Source organism: Peromyscus eremicus, chromosome 16_21 (genome assembly GCF_949786415.1).
Source record: "Peromyscus eremicus chromosome 16_21, PerEre_H2_v1, whole genome shotgun sequence".
Lineage (NCBI taxonomy): Eukaryota > Metazoa > Chordata > Mammalia > Rodentia > Cricetidae > Peromyscus > Peromyscus eremicus.
In genome coordinates this window covers 39,816,294-39,840,952 of record NC_081432.1, presented here as the reverse complement: position 1 = coordinate 39,840,952, position 24,659 = coordinate 39,816,294, and the positions used below count along the sequence as shown (strand labels likewise).

At 42.4% G+C, this 24,659-nt stretch overlaps 1 protein-coding gene and 1 long non-coding RNA gene across 3 annotated transcripts; one reads left to right on the top strand and one right to left on the bottom strand.

The window, feature by feature from the left end:
• Nucleotides 1-1,286: 1,286 nt before the first annotated feature.
• LOC131893955 (peripherin-2-like) lies at nt 1,287-14,182 on the bottom strand. 2 transcript variants are annotated; one of them, XM_059244118.1, is made up of 3 exons: nt 13,023-14,182; nt 2,555-2,653; nt 1,287-1,660 (listed from the first exon to the last, which is right to left on the bottom strand). In XM_059244118.1, exons 1-2 carry the CDS (start codon nt 13,601-13,603, stop codon nt 2,641-2,643), a joined length of 594 nt encoding a protein of 197 aa, XP_059100101.1. In that variant the 5' UTR covers nt 13,604-14,182; the 3' UTR covers nt 1,287-1,660; nt 2,555-2,640. The 2 variants fall into 2 exon arrangements, with proteins under 2 accessions (XP_059100101.1, XP_059100100.1); XM_059244117.1 differs by having other exon boundaries at nt 1,457-1,606; nt 13,023-14,178.
• A 3,437-nt stretch (nt 14,183-17,619) lies between these two features.
• Nucleotides 17,620-24,028, top strand: LOC131893727 (uncharacterized). The gene is made up of 4 exons (XR_009374741.1): nt 17,620-17,836; nt 18,369-18,445; nt 22,482-22,580; nt 23,523-24,028. It is a non-coding gene; the product is annotated as an uncharacterized LOC131893727 (long non-coding RNA).
• Nucleotides 24,029-24,659: the final 631 nt, after the last annotated feature.

Below are 24,659 nucleotides of genomic sequence, written 5' to 3'. Positions count from 1 at the left end.
GACAGACAACATTTCATAGTAAATTTTCTTTCTCCTCCTGTCCTTTTCACCAATGAAAGAATGAATTCTACTGAGCAAATATTGTCCAAAATAAATTCCCATCAGGGCTTGGTTCTGAGGCTTAAAGTATCTTAAAAACAAATATTGACATATCACATATATTTTTTTCACATATAAGATTGTTTTTGAAACAGAAAATTCCTGCATTTATATTTATCTCAAACTATAAATAATGACAGAGAAAAGTGTTCCAATGCAGCAGTTTAACTAAAGCAGTGCTTCAGTCTTGATGGACAGGGAAGGAGCTTGGCCCTGTCTCAACTTGGCATATCATGCTTTGTTGACTCCCATGGGAGGCTTCATCCTTTCTGAGGAGTGGGTTGGGGAATAGAAATGAGGTTGGGGAGGGAATAGGATGAGAGAGGAAGGGGTGTGTGTGGGAACTGTGGTTGGTATGTAAAATAAACAAAAAATTTAATGAAAAAAAAGCAAAAAACAAAGTAACAAGAGAGGGACCAATATTTGCTGATTGCCTTGTATGGGACACTCAACAGTCAACAGAAAAGGCTTCAGTAGGTTTTATTTTACCCAGAATCACTGGAATGGCAGTAAAAAAGACATTGCAAAAGCAATTAGGATAGCTACTATACATAAAAGGAAGAAGTGTCAGAAAGGGTGTGAGAAATTGTAACCTTTGTGCATTGCTCATAGGTATGGAGAGTGATGTAGGAGCTGGGGGATACAGTATGGCGCCTCCTCACAAACCTAAATGGGGAATTACCATTTGATTTTTTTATACATATTTATATTTACTTAACATCTATATTTATTCCCCAAAGAATTTCATGTCAGGCCTCAGATACTCATGTACTTCTGAGAAAACACACTTCTGCATTGCTCATTATAATTGAAAGATACCAAGAAGAAATCCATTCATGGGTAAAAGAATAAACAATAGATAAACTAAAAAAACTAAAACAGTGCTCATTTACATAAAGAAGGTATGGATGAACCATCAATGACCATCATCAAATACTGTATAGCTGCATTAGTAACTAGAAGAGCTAAAGGGAAATATAGCAATCAAATGGACTCAAACAACTTTGAGTGGGTAATTAAATTATTATTTAATTATTATTAATTATTAATTATTCAATAACTTTGTACATTCAAAAATGATATCTTCTAAAAATATATTACAAAGCACATAAACATATACATATAAACATATATACATATATACATATATACACATATACATGAACTATTTACATCAAGGGAAGGAAGGTAAATATAAAATAAACACTGAAGATAGCATAACATATTAACATAATATAACATAATCTAATAAAACAAGATAAACATATGGAAATAAAAACTGAAGATAATATAATAGTGTAATATACTATAACATAATAAAACAAAATAAATAGGTGAAAATAACACTGAAGATTATGTAATATAATGCTATATTGTTCTAAAACATAAAATAAAAATGTGCTTTTTTTTGAAGCAATTATTGGAGAAAAGACAGATTTTCTCCTGAGTTGTCTTATTGTGGATGGTCGGAGAAGTTGTCAGGCAATTGTCGAGGCTTGTCCAAGTTCTAGGATGAGAATAATTCATTTTAAATGCACAGTGTTCTCTTCTGCTTTATAAACTATATGGTGAAAAGAGCTAGTTAGAGCATTCATAAAATGCATTTCTAGAACATGTGTGCCAATAGAGATGTTTTTGTAAAGTTCACCTTTCATCCATCATGAACATTCCATTGAATACTTCACTTTCATGACAGATCGATATGCTCTATGACATTTGTGAACCTTAATGCTAACACCTAACTCTAACCTCAAATCTACTCTAACTATATAACAGGAAGCCTAATCGTAAAACTCAACCGAGCCTTAAACTCTAAATTGGGTCCTAACTCTAGTATGTAACAACAGTGAGGAAAACATGGAAGATGGTTAGGAATACCTTTTCTTCTTATCAATGAAACCTTTGTGTTAGAAATCGATTTATGTTCTTTTTACATTTTCAACACCATACTACTCCTTTTCTAAAGAATTTATTCTCTCCCTGACCACCAGACACACTGCCCCATTTTCCTCCTTTATGTCCAGTATTTGAAACTGTTCATATTCTTTAGCTCCCAGCTTTCTCTCTTCAGCTTTATTTCCTAATATTCCTGAACTTTTGAAATGTGACCAAAACATACACACACACATTCTAGATATCTATCTATCTATCTATCTATCCATCCATCCATGCATCCATCCATCCTTCTATCTATCTTACTATCTATATCTATATAATCTATCTAAATAACTATATATATATGTATATATATATATATACATATATATATATATATGCGATTGATGACAATCTTGATTTAGCCAGTTGTTGACTCATGAGATAATCATTCCACTGACAGTTAACTCTTTTTATCCCCCATGGTGCACTGAAATACTTATACTCCTGAGCTGGAAAACTGAGTATATATTTTAGATAAACATTCTTTCTAATACATTTAAAAAAATATAACTCTTACCATCACTTTTTTATGTTTTCTCTTCTATTTCTTGTAGTGGGAAGAAGAGCTCCATTTTTTGGTGAAACATGCACAAAAGCATGCTCTTATAGCATCAATCTGAAAGAGATTATGTAAAATAAGGGGTTTTTAAACTGAAAATTAAAACAATGTCACCAAAGATTTGAACCATCCATTCAACTAAAAAAGGCAACTATGGCTGATTGCATATTTTACATACATTCACAATTTTAGAATAAGTTACAATAGTATGAGAATTAAGTACTAGGACTCCTTCAGAAAGGGAGGGACTCTGAGTTCTAGGCTTAGGCTACCACTGATGTTCCAGAAACTCCAGAACCAGATGAAAGATTCTGACTTCCCTTTAGGACCACATAAGATACCCATGAACTTTGTCCTGGGGCCTGACTTGCATGATCTCCTACAACAACATAAGGCCCAGGGATTTTCCTCCAGAATCCCAGGCAGTATGACTTCCTACACCAAGTGAGGGACCCTGCATTCTAGAGGTTAGGCCCACTGATGAACTAGGCAAACTCCATGACCAGTTGAGAGGCTCTCACTGCTTTGATTCAACCTATGTATTCTGCTCAGGACCATTCCCACAGGTGGCTAGGTTTCACCTGCCAGGCACCACCTCTATTGACACATGAACCCTGCTCTAGGCTTAAACAGAGGCTGACTCCCAGAAGAAGGATATCCTTCAAATCACAAACATATTTAAAAATCTCCTTTGAATGTAATTCTAAAATCTAAAAGAAATGGATGTATTTCTAGATTCATTGTATGTAATGAAATTAAGTCAGGAGGAATGAGATATATATATGCACTATTGAGATTGAAGAAGGAACAAAATACTTTTCAACTAAAAACTGACCAGGACCAGATGGAGTATTTGAAGAATTTTACTGAATACCAAAGAAAAATGAATATCATTGCTACTCAGATCATTTCATGAAATAGTAAAACAAAGGATTTCTCCAAAATTTTTATGATGCCAGTAATACCTTGATACCCAAACTAGAGAAAGATTCCTACGAGAAGAATTAAAACCACAGACTGATTTTCATGATGAGAACAGATACAAAACTTCTAAATGTGAGATTGACAAGCTGGGGTTTGAGAAATGCCCCAGCATTGACAAGCAATGCCTATTCTTCCAGAGGACCCACTTTCAATGCCCAGCATCCACACCATATCTCACAGCTATCTGTAACTCCAGTTCCAGGGAATTGGATGCTCTTTTCTGGCCTCTGAGTATACCAAGCACACATATCATGCACAAGAATACATGTAGGCAAATAACCATATATATAAAATTAAAAATGATATTGGCAAAGAGAATTTAAGACCATAACAAAAAGATTATCCATGATGGCCCTTTTGGTTTCATCCAAGAATGCAGGGTAAGAAAAATGTATGTAAATCAATCAATACAACAAATCAAATAAATGGAATAAAGAAATTCACATGATCATCCCAATATATGCATGAACGACCACTAACACAATTGAACATTTGGACCTTAATGATAAAAGTCAGGAGAGGCTAAGTATGGGTAGAGAATATGTCACAATTATACAAGCAATAAACAACAAGCCTACCATCTACATGTTCTAAAATGGAGAAAAAATATTAATCTAACCATAATGATGAGAAAAAAAGGCAATCATTGTTCACTGTCTCTATTCTTTTTAATAAAGAGCTGAAGTTCTAGACAGACCCAATAAGGTAAGAAGGATATTAAAGCATACAAAGTGTGAGAGAACTCAGAAGGCCCCTACTTAAAGATGGTAGAATTTTATCAGCTGTAAAAGGGTTGAGGCTCCACAAAATGTCTTACAGCTGATAAACACTACAACAAATTAGCATTTCACAAATTTAACACCAAAATCAGTGATAACAAACTGAATAAAAAAATCAATGAAAGAATCCCACTCACCTGCCCTAGGATATAGAATCAAACTTGATAGCCATCAGCAGATGAAAGGATAAGGAAAATGTGGTATATACACACAATGGAATATTACTCAATAAAGAAAAATGAAATAGTAAAAATTGCAAGTGAATTAATAGAACTAGAAGAAGTTTTACTCAATGAGGACAGCTAGGATTAAAAAAGCAAATGTGATATGCTGCCCTCATGTGTAGATATTAGACTTTTGTATGTTCAAATAGGATTACACGAGGAAACCTAGAAATTAGACGTGGTCTATTGTAGATGGACCCATTGAAAGGGAGATAGTAAAATATATGTAAATTAAGTCAGAGAAGGAGAATACTGGATGTTGACAGTTTCAAAGGGGATTGCCAAACTTGATGGTCTGAGTCTGATCACTAGGACTTCACAGCAGGAGGAGGAAACCCACTTCCACACTTTGTCTTCTGACCTCCACAAGCAAGCTGCAGAATATGCACATCTGTATACACACACACACACACACACACACACACACACACACACACACACACGCTCCAATGATAATAATAAATAATTGTTTTTAAAAACTGAAAAACCCACATGGTAGCCTTAAGCCTTAGAGGTCTTTCTACATCCGCCAATGGAGAGTGTCCTGGATTTTGTATGTTTGTTTGTTTATTGTTTTGGTGAGCTACGTCTGTGGCAGCCTGATGTGGGGATGGACCGCACAGTCCACAGACTTGTTCGTGTGGCATACAGATGTCAAATCTACAGAAGTGCCGTGTGTCTGTGGGTGAGCCTGCCCCCCCCCATCATTCTCACCTGAGAGGCTGTCGCATGTCCAGCCAGCCGTGGGAGACACAACCTGCATCTCCCAGCCACACCCACACCACACCCACACATACAACCACACCACACCCACACATACACCACACATACACCACACCACACCCACACATACACCACACATATACCACACCACACCCACACCACACCACACATACACCACACCACACCCACACATACACCACACCACACCCACACATACACCTACACCCACACCACACATATACCACACCACGCCCACACCAGTCCAAGCTTTGATCTCTGTAGACCTAGTAGATAAGAGATAGTACAGGGTTGGGAATTTAGCTCAGTGGTAGAGCGCTTGCCTAGCAAGCACAAGGCCCTGGGTTCGATCCTCAGCTCAAAAAAAAAAAAAAAAAAAAGAGAGAGATAGTACCTTGAGTCTTCCTTTTTGTTTTAAGGGAATTCATCAGTGTCTTACTTGAGAGGATATGATTCTCTTACATGTATCACGGCACCGTGCAGAGGTCAGAGGACAACCTGGTTTCTCCCATTGTCATCTCTGCCCACCTACCCCCACCCATGCCCCTCCACTAAGCCATCTCACTTGGCCCCTTCAACTTATCTGAATTTACATTTTCTCTTTCCAAGGGAAGCTGAGCACACTTTGCTGCGGATCAGCCGTGGGGTCGTTTCTATGCGCTGCCTGCTGCTTGCCACCCATCAGGACTGGGGCTTTGGGAGGCTGCACATGGTGGCCTGGGCTGTGACATACTTCCACGCGTCCTTCAGTGCTGACATCTACTCATGGGCAGGGCACACTGAAGAATAGGTGGCACTAGGTAGCGTGGACATGAGGCCGGAGGCCGAGGAGACCACTGGAGTTGACTCCTGCCCTGCACAGTCCAGCTTCACCCCTTCAGACAAATTCCTTAATCCTGGCCTACCTCAGTTTCCTCAGCTGTAACATGGGGCTAGCATGAGGATTATACCAAGTGCACAAAGGATTTCTCACTGGGCAGTGGCTGAGCAAGAGCCATTCCGAGTACTCGAGAAGCCTTCATCAGGTTAGGAAATGAAGGGACCAGGGGACATCACAGGGACATGGCCACCTGTGAGTTCGCAGCTGTAGTGCTGGGCCTTTGAGGTAGCTGCAGGGCAGGATCCTCTCTGAGGCAGGCATATGCAGGCTCGCTGCCCTGGAGGAGGCGAGGGCTGATAACCCTGGGCTGCCACTGGAGCCACTTGCCTGATGGCGCCGTTGGGCACGGACAGCATGAGCCAGACCTTGCTGGGCTTCTGCCAAGCCCCTGGAGCTTGGCACTGGGTCAGTGCTGGTGGGGGTGCCCTCGGTGGGGCAGGAAGGCAGGTTGGAGGGGTGTTGGCAGGGCCTTCAGGTGTCCCTGAGCTGGGGTGAAGCCTGCACACCTGTCTCAAGTGCACTGCAAGGATGTCTGAAATGAGAGTCTGACCAGTCCTAAGGCTGAGGCAGCAGAGGCCCCCATCTCTCCACCCCTTCCCTCCTGGAGACCAATGGCCCTGGGCACACTGAGCAGAATTGAGTCTCTGAGAGGATTCCTCCTTCCAAGCACCCAGGACCCTCACTGGCTTTACTCACAGCTGAGGTGTCCACACTCAGGTGCTGTTGGTCCTGCTCCTGACTCGCAGGCTATCCCCTGAGCCCTCTCTCCCGGCACATACATCCTCTGAAGCCATTGCTAGTATCACCAGGGGCAGTGTGGGTACAGCAGAGAACAGATCTCGGTGCCACTTGTTATCTGTGAGGCTGGGCCTTCCTGGGCCTGTGTGAGGTGACTAGAGCCCTCACAGGTAATACAAGTAACACAGTGTTCCCTCAGCCTTCAGAAGATGTCGGCTTCACTGCTAGCCGCTGCCATGAGAAGCAAGATATAAAGGTACTGGTTAGCCATGAGCCCCATGGCAAAGTATAGATTTATAGAAATGGGTTAATTTGACATGTCAGTAATAAGCCTGAGCTAATGGCCGAGCAGTTATAAATAATAATTAAAAAAAAAATGTTGGCTTCTCTCCACCCAAGGCCTTTGAAAAGGACCTTGAAAACCACCAGACTGTTCCAGAGAAGAGGAAGTGGGATTCTGGGCAGGGCAGTGTCTCAATCTAAAACCACACAGGTAACTGAAGACAACCCACAGCAGTTACCCACTCACTTCCCTATTGCCTTGGAATCCACCCACTTCTCAGGAGCAGAGGCCCCTATCCTAGGCTGGCCTTGAACTCCTTATGGAGCTGAGGATGAGATGAGGATGCGCTTCTGATCCTCCTGTGTGCTAAGACTGCAGGCATGCGCCACCACACCCAGTTTATGTGGAGCTGGGGACGCAACCCAAGGCTTCTACCATGCTAGGTACGCATCCTGCATGTGAGTTCCCTCCCAGCCCCGCTTCTGCAGGCCTTCTACCTGGGGAGACTTAAATACGAGAGAAAATGTGATCCTCTACTCATTTGGTGTCTCAGTAACCACTACCTAGCACCATCAACCACCCCACACCACCCCAGATGTCCCCAAGCTGAACTAAGGCCTGCACACCTGCTTCATACATGCCACAAGTGAGTCTGGAGTGAGAGTCGGGTCGGCAGTCACAGGGTCGGGGCCAGCAGAGGCTCCTGAGTGTCCCAATCTCTCACTGCCCCTTTCTAAACTTCGGTGATGGAGACACCCTACTGGTCTCCACAGGACGTGTCTCCCTCCCACTGGGGCTCCTTGACAACATACTCCCTTCCTTACGCAGCTCCTTGCCGCCTGAAGTGAACTGTGCCTGGCTTACTTAGGGAAGAAATCGAAAAACTAAGCTAAGCAGAGAGGAGGGAGGAGGTGGGTGGAAGGGAGCAATGTTGCTAAGCCCTTGCTGTATACCCTGCGCCCAGAGCAGCCCCCTGGATCAACTCTCCACCATAGTTTCCTAGATTCTCACTTTTTAGGTAGGTTACCAGAGCTCAGAGGTCAAGGCAATGGCCCCCATCCCCCCCACCTGTCCCTCTGCACACTGAGTAGGGTTAAGTCATCATGTACCAGATGCTGTAACCCTCTCCACTCACTTACCAATTCACCTGCCAAATTACACGTTTTCCAGAAGAGTCTGCAGGATGCCTTGACAAGGCTAGATGTAGCTTGGCTGTGAGGGGTAGCCTAGAACACAGGCTTTACCTTAAGACATTACAAGACCCAGTGACCCCCCCCCCCAAGCAGAGTACTTTTATAGCCTGGGAAATACTCTGATATAAATAGCCAGCTCACCACCTAAGGAGCTCTGTGCCACCTGGCTATGTCTTAGGGGGTGAGTAGGGCCCTAATCTGTGGTTGGAAAGAGGGCAGGCCCTAAATAAACAAGGTGGTACTCCAGATAGGGGCAGAGTTGAGTGCCAAGAGGTCCCAGGGAAGTCCCACCTTGAGCTTGGCCCTTCCTCCCCCGTGCTAAACTGGGTTCCTCCTCCGGGACCCAACACCTCAGTCTGATGAAAGAGGCAGAGCCCTAAAAGGAGATCAAAGAAACCTTGTGGGGACACATCTGTGTTCCTGAGAACTGGGGTCATTCACGGGCTTGGCGCCCCCCGTCTGCAGACCTCAGGCGGGGACAGCAGAGTATGTCCCTCTTCCTAGACCCCCAGCTGAGGAGGGATGTTGAGGCACAGTTACACAGCCTTCAGGACAGCCTGCAGAAGTGAGGGTGGGGGCTGGGGGCAGTTCTGGTTATGGGGCTCCCTCTTTCCTCCCTGGGGTACTGACGTAGAAGCACTGAGATTCAAGTTGTCCTCTGACCTCTACACACTGTGGCACGTGCACCCTCCACACCCCCACACAAAATAAATGAATGCATGTTATTTTAAATTTCTTTTTAAAGCTTTTTGTGGATAGTCACGTGCCCCACCTCCCTTTCCAGGACAACCAGGGCTGTTACACAGAACCCTGTCTCAAAAAAATCAAAAAAGAAAAAAGAAAAAGAAAAGCAGAAAAGAAAATGTGAGCATTACTGGACTAAAATGTAGAAAATGTAACGCCACCTGTCAATTATGGATGAGAATCTGTCTTGAATTTCTTTTTCTAATTTCTATGTTTTTTAATTATTTATTTGGTTTTTCGAGACTGGGTTTCTCTGTGTAGCCCTGGCTGTCCTAGATCTGTAGACCAGGCTGGCCTTGAACTCAGAGAAATCCACCTGCCTCTGCCTCCCGAGTGCTGGGATTAAAGGCGTGCAGCACCATGGCCTGCTCTTTTTCTGTTTTCATGCCTCAGTATTGTCAATCATATTTTGTGTGTGTACAACAGTGAAATTTTTCTCTAGGACAATGAATTAAGATAATTGAATCCTGCCAGGCATGGTGGCACACACCTATAATCTCAGCACTCAGGAGGCAGAAACAGGAAGATCTCTGTAAGCCTTCCTGTTTCTAGCCTAGTCTATGAAGAGAATTCCAGGACAGCTAGGACACAGAGAAACCCTGTCTTGAGGAGAAAAAAAAAAAAAAGGTAATTGTATTTGCATCCCAGCAAGTTGGTATGGTACACACAGGTAAAGTTTTGTTTGTTTGTTTGTTTGTGTTTTGTTTTTTTGTTTTTCGAGACAGGGTTTCTGTGTAGTTTTGATGCCTGTCCTGGAACTCACTCTGTAGACCAGGCTGGCCTCAAACTCACGGAGATCCGCCTGCCTCTGCCTCCAGAGTGCTGGGATTAAAAGCGTGTGCCACCACCGCCCGGCCACAGAGGTAAATTTTTAATCGTACTGTTTGTTGTGGCGAGGTGAAAGCACACCGCAGCACTTGTGTGTCAGGGACACTTGCTGGAGTTGGGTTCTCTCACCATGTGGCACCTAAGTCAAGTCATCAGGCTTGGCAGCACATACTTCTGCCCACTGGGCTACCTTGCCAACCCCACTGAAGTCGTTCTGATCGAGTCAAATGTCTGCTGGGAAGTTTGGGTCCGCTGGACAACTGGAGTAGAGTGACCTGGGTCATATCTCCACTCTCGGAGCAGAAGGAATTTGAAATTCCAGAGGAACTCTTCTATTACTCTTCAAAGCTGAGTCTCTGGGGAAGACAAGAGTCTGACAGAGAGGACGGGGGGGGGGGGGTGGTGGCTGAAAGAGACAGCAGCTACCTCCTACGGGAAAGGACAGAGAGAAGGAAGAAGGGGAAGGGAGGGAGGGAGGGAGCAAGGCAGACGAGTAGGCGTTGAGAAGGTGGGTGAGTGGGAAAGCACTCTCCAGCATGCCCAAGGCCCTGCGTTATGATGGCCCTCATCACAACGTGGAGATAGCAAAGGTCACCCGGGGAGGACTTCCTGCAATTTTACTGAATGGGCATAGTAGTAAACCAACTAAGGACTTAGTAAACTCATATATAAGCGCTGTCATCCTCCACTAGAGATGCCTCTTTTCACAGTAGGTGGTGAGTAACAGAGGCTCACAACTGGTCAGTGCACAGAGAACACGAGACTGCTCAGCCCTAAACGGGTCGGTATCACAGCCCTAAACGGGTCGGTATCACGGCCCTAAACGGGTCGGTATCACGGCCCTAAACGGGTCGGTATCACGGCCCTCCTTCCAATGCTCGGGCACCATCTCGGGGGAACTGGGCACAGAGTGCCGGAGCCAATGCACTCTTGAAGATAAACAGTTCTTTCCAGACACAGCAGGGCAGTTAAACATATGAAATGATAGCCAGATGTTGACCACATGTACAAAATCAAGCTAGAAAAAGTCCCAGTGTGGATGGGGGAGTGGTCAGGACTTCCAACTTCTGAGGAGCTATCAGAAATGGATGGCTGCTGGGGGAGGGAGTCAGTGTTCCTCAGGGATGTGGGCCCTGAGAGACTATCCATACTCCAGTAGATGGCCAGACACCCATGTACACACTGATAGCCTTAACGAGAGAGGGAGAGAGAGAGAGAGAGAGACAGAGAGAGACAGAGACAGAGAGACAGAGAGAGACAGAGAGAGAGACAGAGAGAGAGACAGAGAGAGAGACAGAGAGAGACAGAGAGAGAGAACGTGAAATTGTGAGGTAATAACGGTGGGGACGGGGGTCACAGCAGGGTGGGGTAGACCTGCTCAAAACACATTACACGCATGTGAAACATTCAGTCAATTTGAAAAGGAGAAAAAAGAAAAGGTTTCCATGGAGAGCCCACGTTAGAATTGGCCTCCCATACTCCCGAGAGTTCTGCATGTCCCCAGCACATCCTGCTGAGGCGGCTTTATGCAAATCCCGCCCTCCTATCCTGTCCCCACAGACCTGCCATCTAGGAAGGGCAGAGCTAGTCACAATCCTCTCCTTGGCGGGGGATTTGTGGCTGTAATCTCCTTCCACAGAGAAAATGACATCCCAGCAGTGACCTTCACTGGGGCTCCTTCCACCTGAGGAGCAAAGCCTCCTCTAAACTAAGATGTCAGTGGTCCAGGAACCTCTGGGCTTCACGCAGTTCCTGCCGCTGGGTGCCTGCCAGTTCAACACCCGGTGAGATTCACCAGAGTTACTCAGAGGAAAAAGCAGCTGGGTGAGCCACCACCCTGGAATGTCAGCCAGGGATTGTAGAGCATGCCCCCACCCCAGAGAGCATCTGTGGGGAAGAGCAGCCAGAGCTGAGGCCAAGGCTCCTTCCCACCAGCACCTCCCCTCCACAGGACTTCACTTTCACACAGGCCAGGAATGCTTTGGAAACACTTAGTTGTGCTATGCCAGTAAAACAGCTCCGTGGATAGAAGTGCTCACCGGGCTTGCCTGACAACCTGAGTGTGACTGCCAGGTTCACAGCAGAAAGGAAGACCCAACTCCCTAAAGCTGTCCCTGCCCTCTGCCCCTCTGCACACACATTGTGCCACACTGCACACACACACACACACACACACACACACACACACACACACACACGCACAGATAAAATTCACTGGGCATGGTGGCACATGCCTTTAATCCCAGCACTTGAAAGGCAGAAATAGAAGGATCTTTCTGAGTTCAAGACCAGCCTAGTCTACATAAGGAGTTCCAGGTATCCAAACTACATAGTAAGACTCTGAATTTAAAAAAAACAAAAAACAAAAAAAGGAAGAGAGAGAAAGCCAGAACAAGTAGGCATTTAATGAGCTGTTCACCAGGCGTAGGCAGACCAGGAGACAGTCTATGATCACATATTCCAGTGTCTTCCCTTGAAAGATGGGGAGAGACCCACAGGGCTGAGCAGCCTGCCTGAGGTCACAGCCAGTTGAGAACAAAATGCAGTCCAAAGCTGACTGCCCTGCCCTCCCTGAACACTACAGGAGATAGTTCACCGAGAATTCTGCCATGTCCAAGGACGGACTCATTGCAAACACCTTTGGCCTTTTCAAGTGTTGAAAGCTCCAAAAACCAAGACGCAAACCAGGAAATTTGATGGAACAAGATAAGTGCTAAGAAATATCTGAGTCTGAGCGAGCTCTGAAGACCCCATTCTTACTGTATGAAGTGCCCCACACTATGGCTCTCCTCCTGGTAACTCCGATCCAACTAAGCATCTTTATTTCACTACACACCTGTCCCTGCCTCAGCCAGATGTGAGGATGAACCAGATGAAGTTGCCATTGTTGAGGGTCAGAGGGCCCAGGCCGCTGGCAATTTCACACGGTCCAGCCTAACACCCCCATCCCCCAACCCCCAACTGATTCTATACCCAACAGAGGGGAAAACGCGAACGCCTGGGTCTCCCTCCCTGGAGTGGTGGCTACTCACTCTTTGACCTCCTTGGAGGAGAAGTCCAGGTAGCGATTACTGATCCACTGGATCTCGAACCAGTCCCGGAAGCCGTTGTTGCCGCAGCACTTGAACTCGATTTGAAGCATGTCGATGGTCTTCTTCATGAAGCATCTGCCTGGGGTGTCCGTGTCCCGATAGTATTTCATCCCGTTCTTGAGCCCGTAAGCCAGGGTGCTCTCCAGGGAGCCCCGCAGCAGAAAGCAACAGAGAGCCACGAGGAAGAGGAGGACATTGAAGAGGACGCAGACGGCCAGGTACGGCTTCAGCCAGGGCTTCCACTTGGCGTACTTGGCAGGGTCCAGGGCGTCATAGCAGATCTTGCCAGCCAGCGAGTTGAAGACACAGGACAGCACCCCCACCCCTATCAGGGAGTTGGGTACAAAGTGGCTTTCAGAATTATTCATCACTTCGCTCCTCTTGCGGAGTTCAATCTTCAGGAACAGCCCCAGGCTGAAGAGGATGATGCCGGCCAACACGGACAGCCAGTTCATAAGCCAGAGCCCCTGGGCCAGCTTGACCCGCTTCTTCTGGTCAAACTTGACTTTGAGCAGCGCCATGCTTACCGAGTGGGGTCCAGGCAGCCTCCCACAGTTCCGCTTCCACTCCTAACCCGAGTGAGGTCAGGGGCTAGACCACTCAGGGCCTTAGGAAGAGCACCATGGGCCCACGCTGCAGGGAGTTGCCCATCTTTGGGGCCTCCCTAGCCTAGGATCCCCATGAACTCAGTAATGGTAGTGGGAGCCGTCTTGGCCGACCTCTCTGCTGCGTCCTTCCCAGGCAAGGAGGGAGAGCCGGAACACTGCGGATTAAGAGTGGGATCCACAACGCAGCTGTTAATCTCTTTAGCCAGGGTCATCCCATTAGAGAAAGCCATGCCAATTCAAAACATGGCTGGGAGGAGCCTCCGTGTGTGTACTTGCTGGACCCAGCTCAGCTCAGCAGCCCAGAACCAGAACGACTGAAGCTGGCTAGAGCAGGCTGGGCAGTTCCTGTGAGCCATGGTGAGGTTGTCGAGTCTGGGAGTCTGCAAGAACAGAGGTGCAACATTTGGGGCTGGAGTGGCTCCGTGGTTACGAACACTGCTCTTGCAGAGAACTCAGGTTCGATTTCCAGCATCCATGGCTCACAACCATCTATAACTCCAGTTCCCGCGTCTGGCTTCCGTGGGCCAGGCACATAATCGGTACACAGACATATGTCAGGCAAAACACCATTCACATGTGTTAAGATCTCAAAGAAGTAATCCCAGATACCATCCTCATCTTGACGGTTGGGTGTTTGGGTTTTTTGTTTTTGTTTTTGTTTTTTACTTTGTTTTTATTTTAGACAGAGTTTCACTATGTAGCCCTGGTTGGCCTGGAACTCACTGTATAGACCACGCTACCCCCAAACACAGAGATCCGATTGTCTCTGCCTCTTGAGTGCTGGGATTAAAGACATACAATGCCACAAGTAGCTTCGTGTAGCAAGTTCAAGACCAGTGTGAGCTACATGAGGTTCAAATGTAGCTCAAACAAACAAGTAAATAACCAACCTAAACAGCAATTACATTAAACATCTGTCACAGCCGTCACAAACAAAGATAGAAATGGGAAGTTTAAGTCCGGGGATGGTGGTGCACACCTTTAATCTCAGCACTCGAGAGGCAGAGGCTGGTGGATCTATGAGTTCAAGGCAAGCCTGGTCTACAGAGTGAGTTCCAGGACAGCCAGGGCTACACAGAGAAACCCTGTCTGGAAGATTTTCTTTTTAATTACATGTGTATGTGGGTGTGGGGAAATGTGCACATGGGTGCAGATACCCACGGAGGCCAGAAGAGGGCATCTGATCCTTTAGGGCTGAAGTTCCAGGCACTTGTGAGCTGCCTGATGTAGGCACTGGGAACCCAACTCCAGTCCTCTCCAAGAGCTCTAGGTAGTCCTGTCTGTCCTGGAATATACTGCCTCCTGAGTTCTGGGATTAAAGTTGGGTGCCACCATGCCCAGCAATTTTCACCAGTCTTAGGAGTGTAGAATGCTAGCACATTGCTATTTTAATTTGCAGTTTTAATTTTTAATTTGCAATTGCCTCATATTTATACTGAGGATCATGTGTGTGCATGTGTGCAGGTACATGCATATGCCAGTGCTTTGGTGTGTGGAGGGCAGAGGTGTTGGTTTCTTTCTCTGCCAGTCTCCACCTTGTTGTGTTGAGACAGAGTCTCTCACTGAACCTGGAGCTGAACCTGGCTAGACTGGCTGGCCAGGGAACCCAGATCACACACCACTCCCAGAGCAGGGAACCCAGATCACACACCACTCCCAGAGCAGGGAACCCAGATCACACACCACTCACTCCCAGAGCAGGGAACCCAGATCACACACCACTCACTCCCAGAGCAGGGAACCCAGATCACACACCACTCACTCCTAGAGCAGGGAACCCAGATCACACACCATTCCCAGAGCAGGGAACCCAGGTCATATACCAATCCAGAGCAGGGAACCCAGATCATACACCAATCCAGAGCACGGAACCCAGATCATAGACCAATCCAGAGCAGGGAACCCAGATCACACACCACTCCCAGAGCCGGGAACCCAGATCATACACCAAACCAGAGCAGGGAACCCAGACATACACCACTCACTCCCAGAGCAGGGAACCCAGATCACACACCAGTGAGCCACCATGCTAGCCTTTCACATGGGTGATAGGAACACAGTAAGCTCCTTACCCACTCATCCATCTCCCCATCCCCTGAGCATCTTTTCTGTGCTTATTTACTTCCTGTGTACCTTTTATGCTGAAGTGTGAAGTGTCTGCTTGTAATTCATTTTTTAAAGATTTATTTTTTATTTAATGTGTTTCATCTGTGTATACTCTGTGTGAGGGTGTTGGATCCCCTGGAACTGGACTTACAGACAATTTTGAGCTGGGTGCTAGGAATTGAACCTGGGTCCTCTGGAAGAACAGCCAGTGCTCCAGCCATCTCTCCAGCCCTGGAATTATTTTTTAATCCACTGATTATTTTTTTTACTAACATACCCATATTCACAAAAGCAACACTCTCCAGATCCTGTTTTATGCTATTTTATTTTTAATTTAAAAGAGTTATGGGGAGATTGCTCAGTGGTTAAGAACACTGGCTGCAGAATCTGGAAACAACCTAGAAGCCAGTCAGCTGAAGAATGGATTAAGAAAATGTGGTACATATACACAATGGAGTACTACTCAGCAGAGAAAAACAATGACATCATGAAATTTGCAGGCAAATGGATGGAACTAGAAAATATCATCCTGAGTGAGGTAACCCTGACTCAGAAGGACAAACATGGTATGTACTCACTCATAAGTGGATACTAGATATAATTGGATTAATTTAAGCTGTAAGACAGTTAGCAAGAAGCCTGGTATGGCCATACAGTTTGTAAGCAATATAAGTCTCTGTGTTTACTTGGTTGGGTCTTAGCATCTGTATGACTGGCAGGTGAGAGAGATTTGTCCTGACTGTGGGCCAGACAGAAAAACTCTAGGTACAATGATCCACCATGAACAACTTGTTTTTATCTCAGAGATGCAGAGATGGTTTGAAATACACAAGTCAACAGATTTAACAAAGCACAGAAACAGACTTAGACAAAAAGTCACCTAATCTTCTCAATACATGTAGATAAGGTCCTTGCCAAAATCCAATATACCATCATGATAACAGTCCAGAGAGTGTAAGACAAGAAGGACAATACCTCAACACAATAACAATTATATAAGGAGAAACTCAGAGCCAACATCATCCTCAATGGAAGAAAACATGAGTGCCTTGAGGTGATAAGAGACAGGTTTGTCTATCATCTTGAATCCTTTTCAATGTTGTGCTCAATCTATTAGCTGGAGCAATAAATCAGGAGAACAAAATTAAAGGGAGACCAATAGGAGAATAGAAATCAATACTGTTTGTATTAGTTATGGTTTCTATTACTGGGAAGAGATACCATGACCATGGCTACTCCTATTAGGGAACCATTTCATTTGGGATGGATTCCTGTTTCACAGGTTTTGTCCACCATCATCATGGTGGGACATGGCAGCATGCAGGCAGACATGGTCTTGGATAAGGAGCTGAGAGTTCTCATCCTGATCAGCAAGCAGTAAAAGAGCCTGTGTCTACTCTGGGTGTAACTTGAGTACAGGAGACCTCAAATGGCCCCCACAGAGACAAACTTCCCCCAACAAGGTCACATCACCTCCAACAAGGCCAAACCTTCTGATAGTGACACTTCCTATAAGCTTATGGGGCCCATTTGCATTCAAAGTACCACACTGTCCAAAGAAATTTTCCTGATAATAGGGTAGGCAATTCTTTATTTTATAAATATCCTCCAAATTCATTTGGGAATATAAATAGCATTAACAGTTCTTATATAAAAGTAGTTGCTCTTGTTTTGTTAATATTGTGCATCAGGTCAAATCCTCTGAATGTGTTTCCTTTTTTCTTTGTACCTCTTACATAGTGAAGTGCCATGAAAAATGAAGGTTAGATTTAAACTTTACTGTGCGCAATAGATTTGCTATTAAAATGTCTTTGTCTTCAATATATACTACATAGAATTTCAAGTACACGTGTCATAAAATTAGGAATTCAAGTATGTTCTTAGAAATCAAATAAGACCTTTCTAACATATGTTACCAATACTCCTTTTGATAGAGTGTGTCTGACCCTAATGGACCACAGGAATCTTCTACAACAGGTCCCAACTCATCCAAAATGGACAATGATGCAGAAAAAAATGTAATAATGCATCAGGAGAGAAGTAAGTACTACATTTTAAAATATATTTGTTCTATAGAATGATTGTGTATAGAACAGAACACTATCTGTAATAGACAGACAACTACACATATAGGAAGCAAAAGGATTAGTAGAATGGTAATAACACACACATTATCAAATCTGAGCAACAGATAAGATTTTGTTTGTCAAAGACAGAGTCCTTGCTCCCACCTCTCAGGTGTCCATATTTCATTTGCTTTATCTTCAGAAATATATGAGATCAATCTGAATATATAAGTGAAGGGAACTCCCATTCAGTGGGGGCTGCTTCCTAAACCTCTGTTCAGAGAAAAACCACACCCAGACACATGTTTTGGAGAGAGATCCTTTATTAAGCAGAGAAGAAAATTTAAATATTTCCACTGCAGTTTATACTTAATTCAAACTATTGCTTGGGAAAACGAAAATAAATATTTTCTCATCCCTAATGTGCCTTCATTATAGCAATGGACAGCTTTTCCCCTAAATGTTCATTGTACTTTGCTTAGTGAAATATGTGCACTTCTTAACAGCATCTGTCATGGAAGACCAAGAGCATGCCTCAGAAGAGCAGAAGCAGCACAGTGCTAGAAAAACTAAGCGGCCATTTGTAAGTATATACTTCAGTTTACATTGCACATTTATGCTGTTTCCACAGTAATGTTCCATAGGCCAAATAAGGTTAAATTTAGTATGTCTTCTAGAATTAATACATAGAACGTAAATTTTTTTTAAGTATTCTTATTATTTATTCTTTGAAAACTACATTCACCACTGACTCCTTCCATCTTGTGCTGGTGGAACTCATCCTTCTTCTTCTTCTTCTTCTTCTTCTTCTTCTTCTTCTTCTTCTTCTTCTTCTTCTTCTTCCTCTTCTTTGCTTAATGTCTCCTAAAATTAACTTTTGTTTTTGTTTTCTGAGACAGTGTTTCTCTGTGTAGCTTTGCACCTATCCTGGAACTTGCTCTGTAAACCAGGCTGGCCTCAAACTCACAGAGATCCGCCTGTCTCTGCCTCCTGAGTGCTGGGATTAAAGGTGTGTGCCACCACTGCCTGGCTCTTAAAATTACTATTAATAGCCCACTGAGTCCAAGTAGGGCTGACCATCTGTGAATGTGTGTGAAGACACTTTCTGGGACATGAGCAATCTGTCCTAAGCCACAGCCCACAGATAAATTAATCTCCTCCTTTCACAACCAGCCATGGCCAATTGCTCCTCATCTAGTGCTGGGGCCTTGAGAGATGTTTCCTCACTCATGCTGGCATCTTGACTGGCTTGAGCTTGTGCAAGTCTAGTGTAAGACACAGCTGTTCTGAGTTGATCTGTGCATCCGTTATGCCATGTCCCCAAAAGAACATTTCAGTGTACTTCTCTCCAGATTCAAACTCTTACATTATTTTCAGACCATTCTTCCTCATTGTTTCTTGAGCTTTCAGTAGTGGAAGGTCAATGCAAATGACCCATCTGCAGATGAACCTTCACACTGGCTTATCCTTATCATGTTAACTAGTTAATATTAACATTAACCATTACCCTCTGAAAAAAATATCATATAACCAATAATGAGAGCAGAACAAACCTATGAATATAAATGTAAAAAATAATAGCACTAGTTGATTCTCCTGAACTAGCTTATGACTATTCCAGACATAAGCTTTTGACAAGGTTTCCAGCATCAGACATTTAATCCATTGCTTGGTGCAGGTCTCCCATCCATTCCTAACAAGGTTGGTTATTTACATAACTACCACACAACCATTGTGGACAGCTTGCCTGGCTGGTCACTGTTGTCATAGGAAAGGTCCAAGACTGGATAGACTCTTGATGTATTTCATGACCAGTGGCTGGAATTACAACTTTTATTATGATGAAAGGCAGAAATTCCTTGTCTGCTAGGGATTGAATTCTAAATGCCCTGCAACCAGACTGTGTGGTATCTTCAACAAAGAGTCTTACCATTTAGTTATGACAAACAACCAGAATGTGTAGTAATAGATTGTTATTTGGGATGACATGGAGGCCAACTTGACAGACAACTCAAAAGGAGGTATGCTGTCCCTTGTTTTGGAGTTTCAATGTAAATCTCATGTCTTATGAGATGAGTCAACACATTCCAGGTACCTCTGAACTAACTCTTTTTAGTATGTCTTTTAAACTATTTGACCAACTAGTCGCTTCCACAAGCCTTCATACAGCCTTAGTTTATGTTCAGTTACACCTTAGTCCCTGCTCTGACTTACTCTTCTACCTTCATTGCCACTTAAACCTTAGCCCAGAGTACTTATTGCTCCAGTGTTATTTCTTGTCACCTGTGTTCTACCTCCCCTTAAATTATATTTTACTTAATTTGCAAGATCTTGGTTCCTATAAGGCTTTATTCATAGACCTTCATTTTTATTTGGCACTCATCATTCTGTCCTTTATCGTCCAATCCTTCCATGATTGAAACTGTCAACATCCAGTATTCTCCTTCTCTGACTTAATTTTACATATATTTTACTACCTCCCTTTCAATGGGTCCATCTACAATAGACCACGTCTAATTTCTAGGTTTCCTCGTGTAATCCTATTTGAACATACAAAAGTCTAATATCTACACATGAGGACAGCATATCACATTTGCTTTTTTAATCCTAGCTGTCCTCATTGAGTAAAACTTCTTCTAGTTCTATTAATTCACTTGCAATTTTTACTATTTCATTTTTCTTTATTGAGTAATATTCCATTGTGTGTATATACCACATTTTCCTTATCCATTCATCTGCTGATGGCTATCAAGGTTGATTCTATATCCTAGGGCAGGTGAGTGGGATTCTTTCATTGATTTTTTTATTCAGTTTGTTATCACTGATTTTGGTGTTAAATTTGTGAAATGCTAATTTGTTGTAGTGTTTATCAGCTGAAAGACTTTTTGTGGAGCCTCAACCCTTTTACAGCTGATAAAATCCTACCATCCTTAAGTAGGGGCATTCTGAGTTCTCTCACACTTTGTATGCTTTAATATCCTTCTTACCTTATTGGGTCTGTCTAGAACTTCAGCTCTTTATTAAAAAGAATAGAGACAGTGAACAATGATTGCCTTTTTTTCTCATCATTATGGTTAGATTAATATTTTTTCTCCATTTTAGAATATGTAGATGGTAGGCTTGTTGTTTATTGCTTGTATAATTGTGACATATTCTCTACCCATACCTAGCCTCTCCTGACTTTTATCATTAAGGTCCAAATGTTCAATTGTGTTAGTGGTCGTTCATGCATATATTGGGATGATCATGTGAATTTCTTTATTCCATTTATTTGATTTGTTGTATTGATTGATTTACATACATTTTTCTTACCCTGCATTCTTGGATGAAACCAAAAGGGCCATCATGGATAATCTTTTTGTTATGGTCTTAAATTCTCTTTGCCAATATCATTTTTAATTTTATATATATGGTTATTTGCCTACATGTATTCTTGTGCATGATATGTGTGCTTGGTATACTCAGAGGCCAGAAAAGAGCATCCAATTCCCTGGAACTGGAGTTACAGATAGCTGTGAGATATGGTGTGGATGCTGGGCATTGAAAGTGGGTCCTCTGGAAGAATAGGCATTGCTTGTCAATGCTGGGGCATTTCTCAAACCCCAGCTTGTCAATCTCACATTTAGAAGTTTTGTATCTGTTCTCATCATGAAAATCAGTCTGTGGTTTTAATTCTTCTCGTAGGAATCTTTCTCTAGTTTGGGTATCAAGGTATTACTGGCATCATAAAAATTTTGGAGAAATCCTTTGTTTTACTATTTCATGAAATGATCTGAGTAGCAATGATATTCATTTTTCTTTGGTATTCAGTAAAATTCTTCAAATACTCCATCTGGTCCTGGTCAGTTTTTAGTTGAAAAGTATTTTGTTCCTTCTTCAATCTCAATAGTGCATATATATATCTCATTCCTCCTGACTTAATTTCATTACATACAATGAATCTAGAAATACATCCATTTCTTTTAGATTTTAGAATTGCATTCAAAGGAGATTTTTAAATATGTTTGTGATTTGAAGGATATCCTTCTTCTGGGAGTCAGCCTCTGTTTAAGCCTAGAGCAGGGTTCATGTGTCAATAGAGGTGGTGCCTGGCAGGTGAAACCTAGCCACCTGTGGGAATGGTCCTGAGCAGAATACATAGGTTGAATCAAAGCAGTGAGAGCCTCTCAACTGGTCATGGAGTTTGCCTAGTTCATCAGTGGGCCTAACATCTAGAAGGCAGGGTCCCTCACTTGGTGTAGGAAGTCATACTGCCTGGGATTCTGGAGGAAAATCCCTGGGCCTTATGTTGTTGTAGGAGATCACGCAAGTCAGGCCCCAGGACAAAGTTCATGGGTATCTTATGTGGTCCTAAAGGGAAGTCAGAATCTTTCATCTGGTTCTGGAGTTTCTGGAACATCAGTGGTAGCCTAAGCCTAGAACTCAGAGTCCCTCCCTTTCTGAAGGAGTCCTAGTACTTAATTCTCATACTATTGTAACTTATTCTAAAATTGTGAATGTATGTAAAATATGCAATCAGCCATAGTTGCCCTTTTTAGTTGAATGGATGGTTCAAATCTTTGGTGACATTGTTTTAATTTTCAGTTTGAAAACTCCTTATTTTACATAATCTCTTTCAGATTGATGCTATAAGAGCATGCTTTTGTGCATGTTTCACCAAAAAACGGAGCTCTTCTTCCCACTACAAGAAATAGAAGAGAAAACATAAAAAAGTGATGGTAAGAGTTATATTTTTTTAAATGTATTAGAAAGAATGTTTATCTAAAATATATACTCAGTTTTCCAGCTCAGGAGTATAAGTATTTCAGTGCAGCATGGGGGATAAAAAGAGTTAACTGTCAATGGAATGATTATCTCATGAGTCAACAACTGGCTAAATCAAGATTGTCATCAATCGCATATATATATATATATATATATATATATATATATATATACTCACATATATATATAGTTATTTAGATGGATTATATAAATATAGATAGTAAGATAGATAGATAGATAGATAGATAGATAGATAGATAGATAGATATCTAGAATGTGTGTGTGTATGTTTTGGTCACATTTCAAAAGTTCAGGAATATTAGGAAATAAAGCTGAAGAGAGAAAACTGGGAGCTAAAGAATATGAACAGTTTCAAATACTGGACATAAAGGAGGAAAATGGGGCAGTGTGTCTGGTGGTCAGGGAGAGAATAAATTCTTTAGAAAAGGAATAGTATGGTGTTGAAAATGTAAAAAGAACATAAATCGATTTCTAACACAAAGGTTTCATTGATAAGAAGAAAAGGTATTCCTAACCATCTTCCATGTTTTCCTCACTGTTGTTACATACTAGAGTTAGGACCCAATTTAGAGTTTAAGGCTCGGTTGAGTTTTACGATTAGGCTTCCTGTTATATAGTTAGAGTAGATTTAAGGTTAGAGTTAGGTGTTAGCATTAAGGTTCACAAATGTCATAGAGCATATCGATCTGTCATGAAAGTGAAGTATTCAATGGAATGTTCATGAGGGATGAAAGGTGAACTTTACAAAAAGGTCTCTGTTGGCACACATGTTCTAGAAATGCATTTTATGAATGCTCTAACTAGCTCTTTTCACCATATAGTTTATAAAGCAGAAGAGAACACTGTGCATTTAAAATGAATTATTCTCATCCTAGAACTTGGACAAGCCTCGACAATTGCCTGACAACTTCTCCGACCATCCACAATAAGACAACTCAGGAGAAAATCTGTCTCTTCTCCAATAATTGCTTCAAAAAAAAGCACATTTTTATTTTATGTTTTAGAATAATATAGCATTATATTACATAATCTTCAGTGTTATTTTCACCTATTTATTTTGTTTTATTATGTTATAGTATACTACACTATTATATTATCTTCAGTTTTTATTTCCATATGTTTATCTTGTTTTATTAGATTATGTTATATTATGTTAATATGTTATGCTATCTTCAGTGTTTATTTTATATTTACCTTCCTTCCCTTGATGTAAATAGTTCATGTATATGTGTATATATGTATATATGTATATATGTTTATATGTATATATGTTTATGTGCTTTGTAATATATTTTTAGAAGATATCATTTTTGAATGTACAAAGTTATTGAATAATTAATAATTAATAATAATTAAATAATAATTTAATTACCCACTCAAAGTTGTTTGAGTCCATTTGATTGCTATATTTCCCTTTAGCTCTTCTAGTTACTAATGCAGCTATACAGTATTTGATGATGGTCATTGATGGTTCATCCATACCTTCTTTATGTAAATGAGCACTGTTTTAGTTTTTTTAGTTTATCTATTGTTTATTCTTTTACCCATGAATGGATTTCTTCTTGGTATCTTTCAATTATAATGAGCAATGCAGAAGTGTGTTTTCTCAGAAGTACATGAGTATCTGAGGCCTGACATGAAATTCTTTGGGGAATAAATATAGATGTTAAGTAAATATAAATATGTATAAAAAAATCAAATGGTAATTCCCCATTTAGGTTTGTGAGGAGGCGCCATACTGTATCCCCCAGCTCCTACATCACTCTCCATACCTATGAGCAATGCACAAAGGTTACAATTTCTCACACCCTTTCTGACACTTCTTCCTTTTATGTATAGTAGCTATCCTAATTGCTTTTGCAATGTCTTTTTTACTGCCATTCCAGTGATTCTGGGTAAAATAAAACCTACTGAAGCCTTTTCTGTTGACTGTTGAGTGTCCCATACAAGGCAATCAGCAAATATTGGTCCCTCTCTTGTTACTTTGTTTTTTGCTTTTTTTTCATTAAATT